The sequence below is a fragment of the Theropithecus gelada genome, chromosome 2, assembly GCF_003255815.1.
Source record: "Theropithecus gelada isolate Dixy chromosome 2, Tgel_1.0, whole genome shotgun sequence".
NCBI lineage: Eukaryota > Metazoa > Chordata > Mammalia > Primates > Cercopithecidae > Theropithecus > Theropithecus gelada.
The window spans coordinates 101,483,034-101,497,397 of record NC_037669.1 but is presented as its reverse complement, the minus strand read 5'-3'; the positions used below and the strand labels follow the sequence as shown (position 1 = coordinate 101,497,397).

The 14,364-nt window shown below is 36.5% G+C and overlaps 1 protein-coding gene across 3 annotated transcripts in view; it reads right to left on the bottom strand.

Annotated features, from left to right (window-relative positions):
* The window catches only part of SCN11A (sodium voltage-gated channel alpha subunit 11), a 217,171-nt gene that overhangs the window by 14,927 nt on the left and 187,880 nt on the right, over nucleotides 1-14,364 (bottom strand). For 2 of the 3 annotated variants that reach the window (XM_025376599.1, XM_025376600.1), the window contains 3 exons: nucleotides 13,676-13,729; nucleotides 10,242-10,379; nucleotides 5,829-5,933 (listed from right to left, as the gene is read on the bottom strand). In XM_025376599.1, coding sequence (XP_025232384.1) covers nucleotides 5,829-5,933; nucleotides 10,242-10,379; nucleotides 13,676-13,729 — 297 coding nt within the window. Of the gene's footprint in view, nucleotides 1-5,828; nucleotides 5,934-10,237; nucleotides 10,380-13,675; nucleotides 13,730-14,364 lie in introns of all 3 variants that reach the window. The other variant, XM_025376598.1, reaches the window with a different exon arrangement.

Here is a 14,364-nt window from a genome sequence, read left to right as displayed (position 1 = left end):
ATGCCAAGTTTCAACAATAGACTAGGACAAGTAGAAGAACTTTAGAGCTCAAAGACAAGGCTTTTGAATTAAAAACCAATCAGACAAAGACAAAGAAAAAGTTTAAAAAAAAATGAAGCCTCCAAGACATTTGGGATTATGTTAAATGGCTAAACCTAAGAATAACTGGTCTTCCTGATGAAGAAGAGATATCTAAAGTTCAGAAAACTTACTTGAAGAAATAATTGAGGAAAACTTTCCTGGCCTCATTAGAAATCTAGACAACCAAATAGGAAGCTCAAAAAACTTCTGGGAAGTTCATCAGAAAAAGATTATCACCTAGGAACATAGTCATCAAGTTATCCAAAGTCAAGATGAAGGAAAGAATCAAGAGCTGTGAGACAAAAGAATTAGATAACCTACAAAGGAAAACCTAAGATTAACAGTTAACTTCTCAGCAGAAACTTTACCAGCTGGAAGGAACTGGGGTCCTATCTTTAGCCTCCATAAACAACATAATTGTCAGCCAAGAATTTTGTATCCAGTGAAACTAAGCTTCATAAATGAGGGAGAGATAAAGTCTTTTTCAGACAAATAAATGCTGAGAGAATTCATCACCACCAAACCAACACTACAAGAAATGCAAAAAGGAATTCTAAATTATGAAATAAAACCTTGAAATACACCAAAACCAAACAAACAAAGCCTCCTTAAAGCATGGGGCCTATAAAACAGCAACATAATTTTTAAAAACTCAACAAAGTATTTAGGCAACAACTAACATGATGAATAGAACAGTAACTCACATCTCAATACTAATGTAGAATGTAAATGGCCTAAATGCTCCCTTTAAAAGATACAGAATTGTAGAATGGATACAAATCCACAAACCAAGCATCTACTGTCTTCAAGAGACTCACCTAACACATAAGGACTCATATACTTAAGGTAAAGGGTGAAAAAAGATACTCCATGCAAATGGAAATGAAAAGTGAGCAAGAGTAGCTATTCTTGTATCAGACAAAACAGACTTTAAAGCAACAACAGTTAAAAAAGACAAAGAGGGACATTATATAATGATAAAATGATTAGTCCAACAGGAAAACATCACAGTCCTAAATATATATGCACCTAACACTGGAGCTCCCAAATTCATAAAACAATCACTATTAGACCTAAGTAATGAGGCAACAGAATAATAGTGGGAGACTTCAGTATTCCACTGACAGCACTAGACAGATAATCAAGACAGAAATTAAACAAAGAAACAATGGACTTAAACTATACCCTAGAACAAATGAAATTAACAGATATTTACAGAATATTCTACCCAACAACTGAAGAATATACTTTCTATTCATCAGCACACGGAGCATTCTCCAAGACACACCATATGATAGATCACAAAACAAGTCATAATAAATTTAAGAAAATCTAAATCATATCAAGTATCTTCCCAGACCACAGTGCAATAAAACTGGAACTTAAATCCAAAAGGAACCTTCAAAACTATACAAATACATGGAAATTAAATAATCTCCTCTTGAATGATCTTTAGGTTAACAATGAAATCAAGATGGAAATTTAAAAATTATTTGAACTGAATGATAATAGTGACACAACTTATGAAAACCACTGAGATACAGCGAAAGTGGTGCTAAGAGGAAAGTGTATAGCATTAAATGCCTACATCACAATGTCTGAAAAAGCACTCACAGACAATCTAAGGTCAGATCTCAAGGAACCAGAGAAAGAAAAACAAGCCAAAGGCAAATCCAAACCCAGCAGAAGAAAATAAATAACAAAGATCAAGCAGAACTAAATGAAACTGAAACAAACAAAAAAATACAAAAGATAAATTAAACAAAAAGCTGGTTATTTGAAAAGACAAAAATGATAGACCTTTAGTGAGATTAACCAAGAAAAGAAGAAAGATCAAAATAAGCTCAATTTAAAATGATACAGGAGATATTACAACTGATACCACAGAAGTACAAAAGATCATTCAAGGCTACTACAAACACATACATGCACAAATTAGAAAATCCAGAGGAAATGGATAAATTTCTGGAAATATACAACCACCCTAGATTAAATCAGGAAGAAGTAGAAACTCTAAACAGACCAATAAAAAGTAGCAAGATTGAAACAGTAATAAAAAAGTTACCAACCTAAAAAAGTCCAGGACCAGATGGATCAACAGCTGAAATCTATCAGACATTTAAAGAAGAATTGGTACCAATCCTACTTATGGAACTGCATTTGCAAAATTATAACTGAGGAAATTATGATAGTGAAAGAGATCACACCTAACGGACTCCATCTGCTTCTAACCTTTAAGCTGTCCTTGTTCATTCCTGGGTATAGGCTGAACTAACTTTGGGAAGGAATTCAATTCATGGCTTGACTTTAAAACAAAATTGATAATAGATATTTCCCAAAAAGACCCCATCCTCTTGCCTGGGGACCAGGCTGCCTTTGCAGGACTAACAAATTAGCTACAAGATTAGAAATTAGGGTTTAGGGGTCGTGCAGCCTCTGGGCTCCAAGAGTCTGAACCTCCTCAAATTGCTCCTGGAGATAACATCAGTATTGTAAAACCTAAGATCAGTGCTTGAGATATTTTGCAGACCCTGCACTGGATGGATCAGCTGACACCACCTAGACCCATAATCTGGATCAACTGGTTCTGGCATTCCACCCAGGAAGAGAAGACAGCAAGAAAACCTCACTTTGACCCCCTATGATTCCATATCAAACCTGACCAATTAGCACTCCCCATTTCCCTAGCCCCTACCCACCAAATTATCTTTAAAAACTCTGATCCCTGAATGCTTGGGGAGACTGATGTGAGTAATAATAAAACTCCCATCTCTCACACAGCCAGCTCTGTGTGAATTACTCTTTCTCCATTGCAATTCCCCCATCTTGATAAACTGGCTCTGACTAGGCAGAGGGCAAGGGTGGTTACACTGACACTAAAAGACAGAGAAAGAGGAACTCCTCCCTAAATCATTCTATGAAGCCAGTATCACCCTAATACCAAAACCAGGAAAGGACACAACAAAAAAGAAAACTACAGACCAATATCCCCAATGACAATAGGTGCAAAATACTCAAAAAATACTAGCTAACTAAATCCAACAGCATATCAAACAGAAAATCCACCATGATCAAGTGGGCTTTATACCAGGAATGCAGGGATGGTTTAACATACGCAAGCCAATAAGTGTGATACATCACATAAACAGAATTAAAAACAAAAATTATATGATCATCTCAATAGACACAGAAAAAACATTTGACAAAATCAGCATCTCTTTATGATAAAAAACCCTCAGCAAAATTGGCATAGAGGGAACACAGCACAAGGTAGTAAAAGCCATCTGTGACAAACCCACAGCCAACATCATACTGAACAGATAATGGTTGAAAGCATTCCCCATGACAACTGGGACAAGATAAGGATGCCCACTTTCACTACTCCTATTCAATATAGCACTGGAAGTCCTAGTCAGAGCAATCAGATAAGAGAAAGAAATAAAGAGCATTCAAATTGGAAAAGAGGAAGTCAAACTATTGCTGTTTGCCAAGGATATGACTGTATATTTAGAACACCCTAAAGACTCATCCAAAAAACTCCTAGATCTGATAAATGAATTCAGTAAAGTTTCAGGATACAAATTCAATGTACATAAATCAATAGCACTGCTATACACCAACAACAACCAAGCTGAGAAACAAATCAAGAATTCAATGTATTTTACAACAGCTGTAGAAAAATATAAAATACTTAGAAATATACCCAACCAAGGAGATGAAATATACCCAACCAAGGAGATGAAAGATCTCTTCAGGGAAAACTACAAAACACTGCTGAAAAAAATCATTAATGACACAAACAAATGGAAACACATTCCCCTGCTCATGGATAGGTAGAATTAACATTGTGAAAATGACCATACTGTTAAAAGCAATCTACAGACTCAATGCAATTCCCAACAAAATACCACCATCATCCTTCACAGGACTAGAAAAAAATTCTTGAAATTCATATGGAACCAAAAAAGAGCCTGCATAGCCAAAGCAAGACAAAGCAAAAACAACAAATATGGAGGAATCACATTACCGGACTTTAAACTATACTATAAGGCCATAGTTACTGAAACAGCATGGTACTGGTATAAAAACAAGCATGTAGACCAGTGGAACAGAATAGAGAACCCCCCAAAAAAGCCAAATAGTTACAGCCAATTGATCTTTGGCAAAGCAAACAAACATAAATTGGGGAAAGGGCACCCTATTCCACAAATTGTGTTGGGATAATTGGCAATTCACATTAGAAGAATTAAGCTAGATCCTCATCTCTCACCTGGTACAAAAACTAACTCAAGATGGATCAGACTTAACTCTAAGACCTGAAACCATACAAATTCTAGAATATAACATCAAGAAAACTCTTCCAGATATTGGCTTAGGCAAATAATTCATGACCGAGAACCCAAATGCAAATGCAACAAAAACAAAAATAAATAAATGAGACCTAATTAAACTAAAAATCTTCTGCACGGCAAAAGAAATAATCAGCAGAGTAAAGAGAAAACTCACCAAGTGGGAGAAAATATTCACACTCTTTGCATCTGACAAAAGACTAATTTTCAGGATCTACAAGGAACTCAAACGAATTATCAAGACAAAAACAATTCTATCCAAAAGTAGGCAAAGGACGTAATCAGACAATTCTCAAAAAAAGATTTACAAATGGCCAGGAAAACATAGAAAAAAAATGCTCAACATCACTAATTCTTAGGCAAATGCAAATTAAAACCACAATGGGATGCCACCTTACTCCTGCAAGAATGATCATAATTTAAAAATAAAAAAAAAAATAATAGATGTTGGCATGTATGTGGTGAAAAGGAAACACTTTTACACTGTTGGTGGCAATGTAGACTAGTATAACCATCATAAAAACCAGTATGGAAATTCCTTAAAGATCCAAAAGGAGAACTACTATTCGATTAAGCAATCTCACTACTATGTACTTACCCAAAGGAAAATAAGTTATTATATGAAAAAGACACTTACACACACCACGTTTGTAGCTTCACAATTCTCAATGGCAAAAATGTGAAACCAAGCTAAATGCCTGCCAACCAAAGAATAAATAGAGAAAATGTGGTATATCTACACCATGGAATACTAGTCAGCCATAAAAAGGAATGAAATAATGGCATTTGCAGAAACCTGGATGGAATTGGAGACCATTATTCTAAGTGAAGTAACTCAGGAATTGAAAATCAAGTATTGTATTTTCTAACTTATAAGTGGGACCTAAGCTGTGAGGACATAAAGGCATGAGAATGATATAATGGACTTTGGGGAATCAAGGAGATGGGTGAGAAGAGGGTGAGGAATACAAGACTACACACTGGGTACAGTGTGCACTGTTCGGGTGACATGTGCACCAAAATCTCAGAAATCACCACTGAAGAACTTAACGCATGGAACAAAAAAACCACCTGTTCCCCAAAAACTACTGAAATAAAATAAAATAAAACTGGTCAAAACTAAGTTCAAACAGACCACTAAGTTCATATGGTTGCAATAAGTATTTACTTAAGCACATATTGCCTGGCTCACTAAAAAATAAATTTAAGTTGTTGTCCAGGCTCTTACTTTTGAATCTGAGTATCTAATTTTCCTAAGTGTTTGAATATGTCTTGACTTCTGTTGAGTCCTTAATGTCTGCAAATTTTCAAAATAAAGAAGGATGGCACTGCAGAAATGTGAGTTCCTCACAATAACTCAACGGTTCTACATATTTACAGTAATTCAATTGCTCTCACCAGAGGCCGTGGAATAGGTTTTTGAGGTTTTTTGGATCCTAATTTTTTCATTGCATTATAGTATTTCTTCTGTTCTTCCGTCATAAAAATGTCTTGGCCACCTAAGTATATGGAAAAGATAATAGCTAATTACCTTTAACCCTTTTTTTTTTTTTTTTGAAATCTAGTTCTGAATTTTTTGACACAATTTTAAAGTTACATTTCTATTAACAGTTCCTAAAATTCTAATAGTAAGCTTAAGAGACTGGACTATAGGGAAATGCTGCAAAGAAACAAGATTTAAGTTAAGGTATACAGGAGAAATAAGGTTTCCTTTATCAGTTATTTTTCATTTTTTAGAACAGAAAGGTTATAAATCTTTGCAAATATACACAGAATCTTTACAAAAATTTGATATATTTCAGCTTGCATAAATCAAACCACGATGCAACAAAAATAGAAATTAGTACTAAAATTTAGACAAAAATCTCATAAAGGGCAACTGGATTTCTCTTAAATAATGAATACACATAACACTACTAACAAAGCTGCATAAAATCTGTTCAGAGCCACTCTCAGGGAAAGAAAAGTTCTAACTATTTTCACTACTGAGCAAGAAAGAATAGAAAAATGAGCTAGGATTCTCACATCTGGAAATTTGAGGGCAAAATATCTAGAAAGGCTAGATAAACTAGAACAGAATTCTTTTAAAATGTATAGCTGATCTGTTCCAGCTATACATTTCTCACTCATAGGTGGGAATTGATCAATGAGATCCATGTTCTCACTCATAGGTGGGAATTGATCGATGATATCACTTGGACTCTGGAAGGGGAACATCACACACCGGGGCCTATTATGGGGAGGGGGGAGGAGGGAGGGATTGCATTGAGAGTTATACCTGATGTAAATGACGAGTTGATGGGTGCTGATGAGTTGATGGGTGCGACACACCAACATGGCACAAGTATACATATGTAACAAAACTGCACGTTGTGCACATGTACCCTAGAACTTAAAGTATAATTTAAAAAATGTATAGCTGAATTTGCATAAAAGTAAGAAAAAAATTGGGGGTCTGAATTGAGAGATCAAAAAGATAGACAAGTAAATTAGCCCAAAGCCATGGCTGGTCTTAGAACATTTACTAATCTCTGTAAACTAGAATCTCAGTTTTTAGTAAATGTAAGGGGGTAATGGGAAATAAGGCCTATGCAAAGGGAGGGGAGGCACAATGTCCTTGCAAGAATATGGGACTATCCAAAGGCGGCCAACAGAAGGGTAAAGAAAAAAAACCAGAATCTGTCTGTTGGCAATGGAAGACAATCACAAAATTTTCTCAATCCAGACTATGAGTAAAAAGCCAGTCTTCCCTGATTATTTATGACTCCAGGCTTACTTGATGAGGGTTTGGGGTTTGACTTTACTCCACCAGCACAGATAAAAAATATGTAGCCCTAGAAGTCAACCTAAAATTTAATCAAGTTGTTCTGGGATGCTGGGAAGAAATTAGTCTTTTAGTAATCATATATGTCATAATAGTATTAATACCACTATTCTGAGACTGTAGTGTGTGTGTGTTGTCAGATAAAGAAAATGAGTAATTGTGGAAATTTTAAATTCTATCGTCTTTGCCTTTGAGAACAAGGTTTCTCAGTGTGGAAAAGAGGAGATGCAGATGTTAAGTGAAAACTTTGTATCCTGAATTTGAATTATCAGTATGCAATATATAAGTATTCCACTTATATATTTTCTTGTAGTCCTGAATTTAAACAATTCTGTCCACTCGAAAGGCTTAGAAACAATGACAATGAGCATTCCAGATTGTGGTCTTCGAAACCATTTCCCACAAAGAAACAAACAGTTTTTAGAGAAATGGCTGATTACAGATCTAGGGCAGGAAGGGTACAACCTAAATTTGGAACATGTTGGCATTTCAGAGAACAAGAAAGTTGTCAAATGGAAAGACCTCATGTATTCGAATCCTGATTTGAAAACAAACAAACAAAAAGCTTCAACAGAAACAAATAAATGAAACACAGAATTAATAAACAAACATTTTTCTTTTAAATTAAAGGCTCAGACCAATTTGAAAATAGACTGGGTATTTGATGAATTTAAAGAATTCACATTAAATTTTTTGGCGTGCTAATGGAATTGTGGTTATGTTTAAAAAGAGATATGTTCTAAAATATTTATGAATCAAATGATGTGATGTCTGTGGTTTGCTCCATAAAAAAAATCTGGTGGCAGAGTTGAGTAAGGGCATATATGGCTTAGAACAAGCACATTCTTAAGTCAATAAATGTTGTGCTGGGTGATGGGTATTTTAGGTTAGTTCTAGTACACTCTTGTGCATGTTTGAGATTTTCTGTAATAAGTGAAACAAGACAAAACAAAAGGACATAGTGGATTGATCAAAACAATGATTTCTAATGTAAGCTTAAATCTAAAATCACCAAGGCTGACATCCAAATTGCAGGTATTGATTGCAATCAAGATGCATATTACAGAGAGGATGCTACATCACACACTCCTGAGTAGCAGAAGCGATACAGTTGTATAACAACAGGGAACAACTTTCCCAGCAGATGCTAAGAAGGCTAGTTGGTATCAAGATACATTTTGGATGAATTATGAGAGTCCAAAGGAAAAATAAAAGAAAGCCATAAAACAATTAGGAAAACCAAAGGAGAATATTTAGTTACTTGATTTGGGGATTGAGAAATGCCTTTAGTTCATAAGTACAATTTTTTTAAAAAGCCAGAAACAAGATTGGGAGTTTGACTCCAAAAAATACTAATGTCTATAAGTTAAATATGTTGTTACAAAAATATAAGAAGCACATCATAAATTGGACTTACTACATAAAAATGCATACAAAAAAGATGGCGATCTCAGCCTTAAAAATAGACAAATGATATAAAGAAAAAGCTCTTAAAGGAGAAATACTTGTGGCCATCAACCTGTGAAAAAGTGTGTAACCTCACTAATGATCAAATAAATATAAAACAATGAGAAAACACTTTTCCCCATCAGTCTGAAAAAGATAATAAAAGTATAACAATTAGAATGACGAGATCTCATAACCATGCATTTACATATTCTGCAGAATAAGGGTGCCTAGCACAGCATTTCTGGAAGGTATTTTGACAATATGTCTTCAATGCTTTTAATATTCTAATTCTAGGAATTTATGCTGAAGAAATAATCAGAGATTCACAGAATTTTAAAACTGGTCATAATTGTTTTAGAAGAGCATGAAATTTAAAAACAACCTATAAATGTCCAAAGAGGGGAATGATCAGGATAAATTATGATCTATCCATAATATGCAATGTAATTCAGCCCTGAGAATTCTTTTCTTTTCTTTTTTTTTTTTTTTTTGAGATGGAGTCTCGCTCTGTTGCCCAGGCTGGAGTGCAGTGGAGTGATCTCGGCTTACTGCAGCCTCCGTCTCCCGGGTTCAAGCAATTCTTCTACCTCAGCCTCCCGGGTAGCTGGGATTACAGGCCTGTACCACCACAGCTGGCTAATTTTTTTGTATTTTTTGTAGAGACTGGGTTTTACCATGTTGGCCAGGCTGGTCTCGAACTCCTGACCTCAAGTGATCTCTGCGCCTCGGCCTCCCAAAGTACTGGGATTACAGTTATGAGCCACCACGCCCTGCCAGCGGCCCTGAGAATTCTTATGGCAAAGATACTTTTACGACATAAGCTTATAACTAATGAGGTCAAAACTACAAAATTAAAATTATAAGGTAATTCTAACTGTGTAAAAGTAATACAAAGTGACTGAAATGGATTATACCAAAATCATAAGAGGCATTGTCTAAAGTGGTTACCATTTGGTGGCCACTTTAGGGTGATTTAAAATTTCTTTTTATCTTCCTTAATTTTCACATTCACTATAAAGCTCCTGTGGATTTTAGAATCAGCAAAATAAATATGTGTTTATTATAGTGTATGGAGAAGGAAACCTCCCTAGCCCTGCCTCTTCCCCAATCATCTTCTTTCCAAGTAGGGTGGATAGACCTGCTGAGGCTTGGGGGCTGGGGGCCAGGATACATTGGCCGAAAAAGGAGAGTATATTATTTTTATTGTGGTAATAAAGTGCATTTGAAAGATTATTAAAATATGACCCTCCTGTCATATTTAATAAATACTAATCCTGGTGGTGGTTGTTCTATTAGGGTTCAATTATTAATGGGTTTCATCTCAATAGTAACAATGTCCATTGATTAAGAAGGTAAAAGAGAATAAAAGCAATGACTTAATTAAACCCAGATGTTTTCAGTCTTCTTTCAGCCTCATCTTTGAGGATCATCTCCAGGCAGACATGGGAGGCTCCCTCCTTGTTATTGTGCAGATCATAAAGGCTACTTTGTATAATATTCCAGGCCAGAATTATGTTTTAATGCATTTGGATACTTATCTTTTTCTGCTGTTGGTTGAAGTTGTCAATAATAACACCAATGAAGAGATTCAGAGTGAAGAATGAGCCAAAGACGATAAAAACTACGAAGTAAATGTAACCGAGTGAATTGCTCTCAAACTCTGGCTGCTGTTCTTTCTGTTAGAAATTTTTTTAATAAGAGAAAAAAACAATTACTGGAGAAAAATATAAGCATCGAACTGCCTTATCTAGAAGACCACGGTGTTTCTTACAGCAGCATTGACTACATAGCCTCTTCCTAACAGCCATGGACCCTGTTGGGAGCCTGTCTCTCAGTTTTCCCAGCTCAGCTTGAGTGGTGGCACGTGGTGGGGACCTGGGGTGGTGGAAAATTGGGCTTTTTATTCTAAGCAAAGGAGAATCATTGAGGGATTGTAAGGGAGAGGAGTGGTATGATCACATTTGTGTTTTTAAAAAGTCATCCATATGGAATGTCCATATGGATATGTAATTGGAGGGGACCTGACTGGAAGTGAGGCCACCAGAGGAGGGGCACATTCACCTTGGGCAGAGGTGACTAAACTACTAAATGTTGTCGAACTACTATGTCCCCCATATAGAGCCCACTGCTTTATTTAATATGTGGTTATGTCCTTTCACTCTTAACTTCCTTGTGCCTAGCATACCTTCTGATATGTAGATTTTTGACACACATGGAATAAATACCTAAATGAATGAATGAATGATCAAGCTCTAAAATGGATACAAATTGACTTCAACCAAGCTCTCCTAGTTCGAGGTACCGCCCAAATCATCTGAGATCCCTTTCATTCAAGTCCTTCGCATTGTTATTGGCTTCAAGCACTTTTAGGCAGGTGGCAAAAGAATTTCACTTTTTTCCCTTCTATCACATCAAAGACGTAAGTGCTGATAGCTCTGACTAATGTTGAATGTATTTACGGTATTTGTTACTCAACACTCACAATGTAGACTAGTGTAATGAAGTTAATTATTTGAAAATATTATCTCTCTCTTTTGCTACGAAGACTACCTGACCTTAGTCCAGGTTTGCTTGAGGCATCCATTTATTTGAACAAAAGGTAGACATTAGTACAGAAACAATGTAATGGAAAGAATATTCAGCATTGGACATTTAAAATAAAATTGCCAAGTAGGCTAATAGTCTTGCAAGTTAGGTTATTGCTTTGAGATATAGGAATGTCTACACTCCTTCATGTCCCTCTTTGTTAGATCAAGGGTTTGAAGGTGGAGAGTTTTACTGGAGGCAGGTTTAGACAAGAATATGAAATGATCAAAGCTTACTCAATTTGTCCATAGGAAATGTAGGAAAAATAAACAGAGACAGAAAATCAGAGCTACAAGATATGTGTCCTGATTATCCCTCTTTGGGTCTGGAAAGAGGGGTTGGGATCCAGTTAATTGAGGGAAATGGAAGGCAGAGAGGGTATTCTCACTTTACTTCTGCATTTTTCTGGAAGGAATTACTAGTAGGAAGGCCTGAGATACATTAGGCAGGCAGGCTGACTTAAGAGATTAGAGTAACATAATTGAACAAAGAGAAGTCTCTTGAACCTCTCAGTTCTCATGTGGCTTGGACACGGAGTTCATAGCTATGGGCTTGTCATGTTGGGCCTGTAGCAAGGGATGGGAGTAGACTGCCAAGGACCCTGTGGAGGATATGGCAGAGAACCAGTATTTAAGGCCAGGAGGAAATGATGGGGAGAATGCCCGCAGTTTCAACAATCACAACTTCAATATTTGAGGCCAGCAAGGTGCTGGGTGACTACATAGACAAGAGTCATCAGGCTAGAAGCCAGCATACAACAACCGGTACATATCAGGACTGGCACCAAAACAGGCACCCCTCCACACACTTCCACCCACCTGTCACTCACTCTGAGAGCATTTGCAAGCCACACACCTTGTCTGCTATACATCTGCAAAACCTTTCCTCCCCACTCCCCATCTCCACCTCCACGCAGATGGATGTCAAAGCCAAACTAGAGTGAAGGTCATGTACTCAAAAAGACAAATGAGTACATTAGTATTTTTAAAATATTTCCTTTGCTATAAATTGTAATTATAAAATTATGTTGTGTATATAATTATAAAATTACATTTTAAAATTATGAAATTATAAAAGTACATTTTATAATTATATACACAACATAATTTTATAATTACATATAAAAATTATATGTAATTAATTTGTAATTACATATAAATATATATAAACATTACAATGTAAACTATAATTGTTATAAACAGTTAAGTATCTACTGTTAGCTCCGCCTTTCCAGAAAGTTGATTTTATTAACACACCCACAGAAGTAAGCAAACTCAGATTTGTTGCTATGCATCATCTGTATATTAACTTTATAATGCCAATCTGTGAATTTATAATGACAACTGGAATCACCATAAAGATTCATTCTCATCTCTTGGTGCTGCTATAACACTACTCAAACCACCTCTACTGCTACTACAGGTTGAACATCCTTAATCTGAAAATTCAAAGTCTCAAGTGTTCCAGAATCTGAAACTTTTTGAGTGCTGACATAACATGCAAAGGTCATGCTTAAAGGAAATGTTCACTGTGGCATTTTGGATTTTCAGATCAGGGATGCTCAACTGTAAGTATTATGCAAATATTCCCAAATCTTACAAAATTCAAAATCTGAAACCCTTCTGGTCCCAAGCATTTCAGATAAGGGATACTCAGTCTGTACCAGCTCACAGGTACTGAATACGGTGTTAGGCATCAACTCTGCTGACTCCCAAACAGGTCAAAACACACACATGTGCTGCAATAGAAAACAGTAATTTCTGCCATTGACTCCATTCTTGAGCTAACCATCTGCTCACTCTATGGCTTTGGGAAACTCTTTCTTTTTATCCCTCAAATTTCCAAGCTGGAAAATAGAAGCTAGGCTAGATTACTGAGTACACTTCCAACTTTGGGAGTCCGTGATTATCTTTTTCTTTAACTAAAATTCCAGTTGGCCATCACTAGGGAGTCTGGAGCCATGGAAGGGTCTCCCTTGCAAATTTAGTGCAGTCTTAAGGTTTTCCACAGTCTAAGACAGATACTCTTTGAAATTTGGTTTCTGCTTATACAACCATTTGGAGAAGAGGTAAGAGGAAAGTCAAGGCATCCTGTGATTCAGCCACTTTTGGCTCCATCTCCTATATGAGTGGTTTTTCCTTGGCCACCATGGAGAAAGAGGATTGGATTTTAGAAAATACTGGGTGGGTATCAGATACTCACTAGAGGATGCGTAAGAACCCTTTGTATCAGGCAGTGGTATCTCATGGTGTTTTGTTCCAAAGAAAACAAGGCAGAGAACCCTGGCTGCTGGAACTATGATGCCATAAGTTCTGGACTGTCCATGTAGCCATGGTATCTCTGACTTGACTCTAACACTCCAGAACATGGTAGAACACTGACTCACCTCTCTGGAATCAACAGCTGCATATATAATATCCATCCAGCCCTTAAATGTTGCCTGCAACAAAAGCAGAAAAACATGAATAATACAAATGTAGACTTGCCATCAACAGATACATGGCATGGAAAAGCAGGTGAGGTCCAGTGGGCTGAATATATAAGATGATACCCCAACTTTCTAGGACAGGATGCTCAAATAAAAGAACAGTAGAAGAGAACTCAAGGATGTGTGTCTTGGATTTTTTTTCTTCTTCTTCATTTGTACAAGATACAAAGTTTAAAAACAAGAAATTTCCACCTTAAAAGTTACCAGAGAAGCTGAAGCTGTGGCCCAACAGCTGAAAAGAGACTGGCTAAGGGTTCTTTTCTGATGCCATATTTATTTGCACTGCCTGTTCAAGACCTGGCAACTGTGGTTTAAACAGGGAACTGTTCAAAGTGTCATGACCTACACCCGAGGCTCCACTCCTCTCTGCCTGGAGATGTGGAGAGCCAGCAAAGGTGCCATACAGGACAAGGTGAGATGTACAGATCCTTAAAGGGGCATCACTAGGAAGCTGAGGCTCAGCAGTCAATGAAGTTGCAGATGCTCAGTAGAGGACAATTCCAGTAGACATTGGCTTTCATATGAGGAATCAGGATTTGCTTCTATTATCACAATGGAGTCACTGCATTTTTTAGCTGAGAAACAAT